This window comes from Python bivittatus, unplaced genomic scaffold, assembly GCF_059951505.1.
Source record: "Python bivittatus isolate LINGU-HERP-01145 unplaced genomic scaffold, Pbiv_v1 ctg000700_np1212, whole genome shotgun sequence".
Taxonomy (NCBI): Eukaryota; Metazoa; Chordata; class Lepidosauria; order Squamata; family Pythonidae; genus Python; species Python bivittatus.
The window spans coordinates 62,429,132-62,438,613 of NW_028277098.1; the positions used below are offsets into that span (position 1 = coordinate 62,429,132).

The 9,482-nt window shown below is 38.7% G+C and overlaps 1 protein-coding gene across 1 annotated transcript; it reads right to left on the reverse strand.

Moving 5' to 3' along the window:
- Positions 1-2,186: 2,186 nt before the first annotated feature.
- Positions 2,187-2,288, reverse strand: BLACAT1 (BLACAT1 overlapping LEMD1 locus). The gene has a single exon (XM_088153727.1). The coding sequence runs from the start codon at positions 2,286-2,288 to the stop codon at positions 2,187-2,189; it is 102 nt and encodes a 33-aa protein (XP_088009853.1).
- Between the last annotated feature and the right edge of the window lie 7,194 nt (positions 2,289-9,482).

Genomic DNA, 9,482 nt, shown 5'->3' on the forward strand with positions numbered 1-9,482 from the left:
CCCAAGATCTTGTAGTCATGATATCCTTTGCTAAATTTTGAAGTGGGTATTTTCAAGCACAATTTAACATCTTTTTTAGGGGTTCAACTAATTGTCTTTCTTTTTTAAAAAAGTTAATATGCTGGTGAATAGACTGCCTCCTTACTTCTCAGTAAACACATTTACATTACTGACTTTTCCAGTTAGTTTCCTATCCTGGCTAGAAAGTTGTTTGCTTGTTTTTCTACTCAATTTTTAATGTCTTGTAATTTTTCAAGTCAGCTTCTCAGTCAGACAAGAACCTGTAGAAATCTCATTTCTTTGTACCCTTTCTCTCAGCCTTGTAAGGCACTCTTGTAATTCATGGTTTCCTTACAGGAAAAGAGAAGACAGTTGAAATAGATACGCTTTATCTAAGTTTTGTCTCCTTGATCCTTTTTTTAATTTTTAAAAATAGAAATAGGGAACTATTTCTGAGTGTCCCAGCAAAATGAAATTTCAGATTATATTTATGATTGATTACCAGTAAGAGGTTTGCAACTATATAGCCTCAAACCTAAATATATACTCAAATACATACAGCTCTATTCAGTGCAATTTCTATCTGCTTTGTAAACTTGAAGAAGTCTTAAGAAAAGGTCCTTACTTTACTGGCAGAAAGTGGCTCTACAACAAGAAATGCATGGCAAGCAATGGAGAAAGTAGGACCATGCCATACATGTTGTCCCACTTCCCATAGACAGCTGTTCCCACAGTGCCTTGACTGCGTGTTTCCTCATCCATTTCTGCTTAAAAAATGGACTGCTGTTCTACTCTTTTCTTTGTTACTTTACAAAAATACTTTCCCCCCTCCCTTTTTTTTTTGCTTCCCCTTCATCCACACTTTTCTTATGTGGATTCAAGACAAATGTTTTATCTAATACAAAAGCAGCATTTTAAAAGAGAAATATGAACCCAAACCTACAATTAACTATTCATCTGCTTAAGTTCAGTGTATTTATAGTTTCACACGTAAGAGGAGTTGGGTAGTATTTTAATGCTTATGAAAACTACCAGCCTTTCTTGTTTGTATTCAATGACTGAAATGGGCTGAGTGTGTTTGGATCATGAGAGGAACATCTACCAGACTGTATATATCAAAATGTTTGCCAAAACTGTCATTAAAATAACCCAGTACAAACATATGAATGCTCTGTTGTATTGTCAAACAAACCTAACGTTTATTTGCTTATAATCTAATGCAGGCCTTTATTCTCAAGCAAACCTCAAATATGCTTGATTATATCGTGGAAGGTAGACTAGATGTGAGCAATATTCTGCTTTTGGTTTAAGCCAAACTAAGAATACAGCTTGATTCTGTCAAAGGCAGTTCTCTTACAAAATAGCTAAACAGTCCTATACAGTAGCTTTCCCTAACCTGCTTCCCTCCACATGTCTTCAGAGTCCCAGCCAGAAGGGGAATTGTTGTCCAACACCTATAAAGCATTCCAGTTTGGAGATGGCTGCTGAATCTCACTGAATTTTTTAAATCGTGAATACCCATAGTCTCTAAGGATCAGTGAAATTCAAAGTAGGTAGTTGTAGAACTGTCATTTTGCCCAGCCAGATTTTGGATCTTCAGTAATGTTCCTTTGCATTGAGTCATTTCTCCTCCACCTCCAAAGTCTGTAGGGAAGAAAAACAAGGAGTGAAAAATAAATGTAATAACCAGATTAATGTCTTTCACATTCTTTTCTTCCCATTCCTGATGCTGATACAAAAGGCTATCATTCATAGCAGGTTCATCTCTTCCTGTCAGTGTACCTTCCTAAGCTAATCCATCAAACTCCATGGGAGAGCTGAAAGAGAGAGGGCAGCTTTTTTGTTGAGAACATGAAGCTCAATTACACACACACACACAGAGAGAGAGAGAGAGAGAGAGAGAGTCACATTGTAGGATACATATTATTTCTTTGGCTCCTTATCATTTCATTGACATTTCCAAATCTGCAAGGTGATATTGTTTAAAAAATGATGCAGCTATGCTAATGGCTGCTCTGCCTATCCAACCAACTGACACAAGAGAGCCCAATGGATGAGCAGGAGGAAAAGGAAAGTCGTGAAAAAATGCCTGAAAGATAGGGGCAATAACATCTTATCAAGTTATTGTAGTAACCATGCTTTTCCAATTCAAGTTTAAGTGCACAGAAAAGAAATGCCTTCTCTTTTCAAACAGCGGTTTCTTGCTCAGCACTGGACTCTTCGTGTTTCCTCTTCAACTTGCAGAAGCCATGGAGACCACAGAAGCAAGCAAAGGTGAACTGGGGCATCCCCTAGGAGAGGCAAGGGACAGGAGCATCCAAAGGAAATCTATACCAAGGAAGATGAAAAAAGAGAGGGTTGGGATGTTTCCCACTCTATCAAACAAGACATTTCTTACTGTAATTTAAGATCAATGTTTCTGGTTGCTAGTGAGATAAAGTACAAACATTCTATCTTAAATGGATCTCTCTTTCTGCATCTAAAATCGCATCTAGAGTAGGATCTTAGTTCATGGGCAAAACATGTGTTTTACATGCAGAGAATCCCAGATTCACTCCCTACAATTTCCAGTTATATTGATTATGTAAGATGTGATTTGAAAATAGCTATTGCTTTAATATAATTTATTCCTCATATAAATATGAAGGTTCTTATATCCTTGCACTATTTTTTTTTTAAAGTTATTCATTTGTAAGTAACATTTTAGGGGAAATCATTGTTATAAGAATCATCACGAAATCTGTCTTTAGGATTTATTGGCTCTTGAACGCCTTTCTTTGAATTATATATGACCAAAAATTGGATGGGAAAAGCTATTTTGTCCCCAGAAAAAATAAAAATAAACTAATAATGACAAGAGTATGTTCTCTAAAAATATGGCCAAATTCCAAATTCACATGGGTTGACATGTGAAAGCATCTCAGAAGCTAGGCTACTGGCAAGCAAGTTCTGCTTTTGCTGCATAACGCTTGACCTTTCATCCAGGCACTGGTTGCCTATAAGCTTCCAGGATCAATTCAGAGTTTTAGTTATAACCAACAAAGCACCATATAATGCAGCACTAGATATCTGAAAGACCATCTCCCTCAAAATGATTTTTCCTGCCCTGTGAGTTCACTAAGAGAGGTGCTATTTAGGGGTCCATCCATCATGAGGTAAAGAGGCCTTGGATCTGGAGGCAAGCTTTCTCCATGGTAGCCCCAGTGCTACTGAAGCCTTGCCCACAAAGGTATACCTGACCCCTCATTGCTGGCCTGGTGTAAGGCCATCAAAACCATTTTATTTAGGCAGGGTTTTGGAGGGTAGTGGTGGCTTGGGCTGATACTTGGGGTTTGTTAGCTTGCGGTTGGCTGTTTTATATAATGTTTCTATTTATGCTGTATATAATAACAAAGATATGAAATTACGGTGGTATACAAATTTAAAATGAATAAATCACTCAGTGAAATGTTTCCTACTTTGAGACTCACTGCCACAAATACTTTTAAGTGATACATACTTTGATCTCATAAAAAACAGGTTTCTGTGTCTCTGAAACATGGGAGGGTGCTGTTACAGCCTCAGTGGGCGTTCAGACCTGAGAAGCCATCTCCCTCTCTTTTTTATTTATTTCCCCCAAATCAACCAGCAACTCATATTTCAAAAATACAATATTCTTGTAAAAATGTAGCCTTTTTTAAAAAAAGTACTTTATAATTAAACACCTTTTTACAGTCCATTATATTCTGTATTTCATACTAGGAATTAAAAGCTATTTTATTTGGTCCCATCTCTGTCATGCCATGTCACCAATTACAGTCCAGTGGCTCATATATTATCTTCTTGTATGGTTGCTGCTGTAAAAGCCTTCACATACTTCTGGCTCTTTTATTTTAATTAGAAATTTTTAATGTAACAAAATATACAAAACAAACAAGAACAAAGATAGAAAACAAGAAATAGAGAAACAAGAAAGATTTTAAAAAACACACAATTGTGCCTTCCACCCTTCTTTTTATCAAGTAATTGTCATCTTAAACTTTTCCACAACCTCTTTGTCTCATTTTTACATATTTCTGGCTCTCAGTATAACTTCTGCACAGGTATTACCTTATATTAGTCTGGCTAGCTGTGATCACACATTATGCTCACCAATGTCTTGTTTAATCATGATGTGTTGGCTGGGTTTGTACAATAAAATATGCTATAAATCACATTTTACAAGCCACACTTGATATATTTACCCAACACACTAAGTCATAATGCAATTTGTTGTATATAGCTTTAGAGTTGTACACTTGAGTCTCACAGTGAACACACAGAACATTTCGTTATTAGTATTGAAAACATAAAAACCTAAGAATCAATGTGCTGGTGGCTGGTGGGACGTTCCAGGCTCTTCTCCCAATGACCCAGTGAGGACTAGGAAAAGCCTATAGGTTTTTATTGCCTTTGAAATATCAGAGGATTAAACATGAGAACAAAAGCTTAGTATACTAGCATCTCTATTAACTGACTGGTGGGGGGAGGACTCTCACCCCCTCCCAGACTTCCCCCCCTTCAATCAAGCAGTCATTTGGAAAGAAACCTTTAATAAGCTATCTCCTATATTGGATAAATTCTGATTAAGAGAATGTATATGATAATAGGCTAATGATAATAATACTCATGTCATACACCATGCTTTTGAACCTTCATTATGAGAACTATTTTCTCCATAACACAGTGATCACCTTTATTTTGCAGACAGCAAAGCAATTTTTGGCTATGATGTTCTGAATACAGAATCCTGCATCATAATGTGACTGCTTGCACAATATTGCCCAAAACTTAGTCTCTATTACTGCAGGCAGAGTGAGTACAGTCAGCATCTCTCCAGGAGTTAGCAACAATATATAAAACCCCCTTAAGGATCTGGAAGACAATACACTGTGCTGAATATTAGTATTAAAGGACTCTGTAGCCAATTATTCATTGTGATGGTTAGCAATGCAATATTTTACTTAAAATATTTTCATATCGCTTTTCAAGCCAAAGCCTTTTATGAGGGTTTATGAAGTAAAAAGCAGAAAACAATAACATTATATTTAATGACAGAATTACCAGTTTTGATCAGATCCAGCAAGGCAATTCTCATGTTTATACATAGTGATTGGGCTATAATGAGACTTAGTTTGAATCTCTCAGATATATAATTGTATGCTACTTTTATAAATCCTGTCCTTCCTTGAGCCCACATTTTAGAAATATTTGAATTAATTGCTCACTAACTTCAAGACCTGCTGGAGTAAGTGTATCTGAGCACTTTTCACACAACACAGAGCAGAACTGTTGAAAGCCTTCTTTCTATTTAACTGAACCAAAGGTCTGAAGAGAATATATCTACTCTTGACACTTGATAAGGGATCCTTCCTCATACAAAGAAAACAAGCTCTATTAAAAAGAGTGCAGAAAAGCACAAACTGCAGGCACAGGGTCACCTAAGCACAATCTTCAGCTCCAGTGTCCTGACATAGCCTACCCTATCACTCCACTCCTGGTTTTCATGTCTTGAGTAGTCAGGTTTCCTAAACACATGGAACTCAGCTCATGGGTTTTGGAGCTTATATACAGGGATGTGTGAGAGATAGCATGGTGTAGTGGTTAAGGTGCTAAACTAGCAGTGGGGAGACTCAGGTTCTAGTCCTCCCTTAGGCATAGAAGCTTACTGTGCATTACTGTGTAACTTTGGGCCAGTCATTCTCTCTCAAGCCTAGACTGGAAAGTGAAAAATGTCTGTCTACCAACCAATCCTCACAGGAACAGTGTGGTAGAGTACTTTAACCTTCATTGAAAAAGCCTTCATCCCACAGTGGATTGATTTGGGCTGATAATAATACTATAACCTTATATGTTGTTAGGGAATTTCTAAATAGGGCAAAACAGGTTGTTTTTCCTGTGTATAACACAGCAAAGGGACTCTCTACTAATACTTTCAAATGAATGTGTAGAAATAAGCAGTGACAGTAAATTCAGTCAATATGCTTCTCCCAGCTCCCATTCATTGAGATGGTCTGAGGTTAGCCAAGACTCACCTTCTCTAAAGCTGACCATTATCAAGTAAGCTGGGGATTTGTCTTTTTCTGGCTCCTATAAAGGCAGTAAACCACATCTTTTAAACAAGCTTTTAACTGTACATTATTTAATTCTGATTTTAATATCTTTGGTTTATCCATGTTTTTTTTTTTTTTATTGTAAACCACCAGGAGACTTCAGTAGTTGGCAGCGGTTAAATGCTCCTCTCTCTGTATCAACCTTCAATGAATGTGAAAAGACCTATTATCCAAGCTGAACATCTGTTACCATTTGAAAACACTTTGCATTGACGATGTGGCAATCTTACCAAGAAGCAATGCGGGTGGGGTGGGCAGCAACCGCAAGACTTCCAGCTAACCATTCAAGCAGGTTCCCAATGTCAATGTTAGGACTGCTACCCCCCCAGGCTGTAAAACTCCAGAAGACCACTAGGTAGGAGCAAAGAAGCTTTTCTCTATCTCTTTGCTGCTATCCCATAGTTTAGTTTAGCTATAGTAGCCCTAGACAATGCTTTCCTGCACGATCTCAGGAAATTTATTTTTATGTCATTATTTGTTTGGTTTAATATACAGAAAAAAGAAAAACAAAGCAGAAACAGAAAGAAAAAAGGAGAAACATATATGTATAATATATCACTCTGTGATCCACCTTGGGGGCAAGCATGCTGTATTGGTTTGAAGGGGGCGAAAAGAGGCACCAGGCAGAGCGGCAGCAGAGGTTGGAGCACAGAAGTGCCTTATGGTCTGTCCTGACCTCCTAAACTGGCCTGGTGCCCTGGGGTGCAGTAGAAGATCTCATGCTACCTGTCACCGATACTCAAGGAACAGTCAGCAGCCAAACTGGGCAGCCGGGAAGGGAATGCTCTCTTCTTTGCTCCAGGCAGCCCAGTTTCTAGCTCAGTGTTTCTCAACCTTGGCCACTTGAATATGTCTGGACTTCAACTCCCAGAATTCCCCAGTCAGCCATCCTGGCTGGGGAATTCTGGGAGCTGAAGTCCAGATATCTTCAAGTGGCCAAGGTTGAGAAACACTGCTCTAGCTGGTCTCTAGAGATACGTTAGCCTCAAGGCCAGCCTTACCAAGGTGTAACGCAAGGCAACATGAACAGCAGCAAGTTCAGAGTGGCACCGTTGCTGAGCGATCTCTCCCCTTAATGAGCTTTAGTTTGTTTTTTTTAAAAAAAAAAAAGTTTAGAGCCAGAACTGGTTGTTAGGGTCACAGAGCATTTAGCAGAGGCCTAATAATTCTTTGGCTTGCACAAAGGTTGTGAAGCAAAACCAAACATGCCAACTCCAAATGGTTTGACTGCACCCCTGCCGAAAACTGCCCCCACCTAAGTGAAGCATTCGACATCTGTGAATTACCTCAGCCAGATTTAAAAAAAAAAAAAAAAAAGAGGCAGCAAAAGCCAAAATCCTGTTTGAGATGGTTGCTTTTCAATAGCTCGGCTCGCACTCAGGGCATGATTAAGCCCTCCAAGGTTACCGGGAATATTTGACTGACCTTCCAGCTTCAAACACAACCGCTCAGCATTAATTAAAGAGCCCTTCAGCACCTCAGATCAGCCCGTTCCACATGGCAATGACAATTGCGTCTCTCCCATCCAGTAACCTGGGAACCAGCCGACACTACTTTTATCCTCTCTGCTTCAGCCTGACCTTGTCTTGCAGCGAAGGAGCTTGGCTTCAGCACAAAGCAGCCCCAACACAGATATGCCCAGCCCTTTTAATTCACGGCTGCAGCTGCGGCCTCTCCCCACCCTTCCCCCATCAGCTTCATTTGACAGATTTCTCTGTATACCTGTCTGCCCGCTTTAAATAAAGTCCGGATGCTTCCTTTGAAAGGCACAGAACAATGGCAAGAGGCTCTTTAATGAGTCCTCCTGTCTGCAAGGTTTGTGAAATGGACCGTCATCGTCTTACTGCCTCTCTCTGCCGCTTTTATTCTGCGCGTATAAAAAGGTTTTCCGGAGGTAACAGTTGCGAGAGAGCAAAGTTCAGCCAAATGAAGCTCTTGAAGGTTGGTTCGGCAGCCACAAGGTGAGCTCATTCCTCACCCACCACCTGCAATTTTGCTGCCACTAAAAAGGGTTAGAATACCTTAATCAGCATCAAGGACCAAGGTAGAAAAACAAGAAAATATTCAGGCAAGGCATTGGTATATAGTAGGTAGGGCTTTGTTACATTTCAGCTGCTCATTTATCTGTCCTTCCATCCGTCCATCTATCCATCCATCCATTCATCCAGGGGCATCCTTAGGTGTCAAAAAATTCAAGATGGTGGCTATGACCATGTGATCAAAGCCCCACCCTCTTTTTAGGTGCAAAGCATGTAAATATGGAATGGGGCTTTGATCAAACAGTCACAGCCACCACTGTAACTTTTTTGACACTCCTCTAAGGGTGCCTCTATCTATCCATCCATCTTTAGTGAAACCAAAATATTTAAGCAAAAAATAGAGGAAAAAAATGAATACCAAATATTAGCAGTTCTTTTTTTTTCATTTTTGGAGTTTTGGATATGATTAATATTTGATGATATTTGATGATAATATATTATATCCTATATTCCAATTATGCCTCAGCTGAACAAGTCAAAATGTGCACAAGTCTTTTGCATGTGAAAACATCCCTTTTGTTCCTCCCTTCTTAGAGTTAGCAAACAATCCAGCAGTTCTTATTAACCACAGTTTCCAATTCATTTGAACTAGGAAACTATAATTGCCCACTTTGGAACATTCAGGGTATTTTATTTCAAATCATCCTGGTTTGGATGAAGGAGACCGTGATTGGTGAAGGAGTTCTTGAAATAACTGCAAACAAAGAGCTGATATATATGAGCAAAAGATAATTTATTGATTGAAAATATGATTATCCAAACTGGCTCAATCACTGTCACATATTGGTTTTCTTGTGCTGTCTTTGCAACTATCATGGTTACCTGGTATAAGAAGAGAAAGAGAGTAATAAAAACATGCACATTCCAATGTTTTCATTTACAATAACACTCAAAGTGTCTCATAATGATATAACACCAGATTCTCATCAATTTTTTTTTACTGACTCTGGTCTGGCTTTCTTTATTTAACAATCTGGTGAACTTTATGGTACAATTTGCTCATATCTTGCTCCTTCAATATGTATCAGCTGAAAAATATTTCTACCACATGAGACCGAGATCACAACTCACTAGAGCAGAATGCTGTATCACTGGAACAACAGATACTGGGTTAGAAAGCAGGATACACACCACACACACACACACACACACACACACAAATAAAACACAGGATAAAAATAGAAGAAGGAGAAGGAGACTAGTTCCACAAGGTTCATCAGTACTAGTATACTTTGCTGAGAATTTTAGATTTCATTTCAAAATGTAATGTAGATTTCAAATAAAGTCTTCACGATATATGCTCAACCTGCTG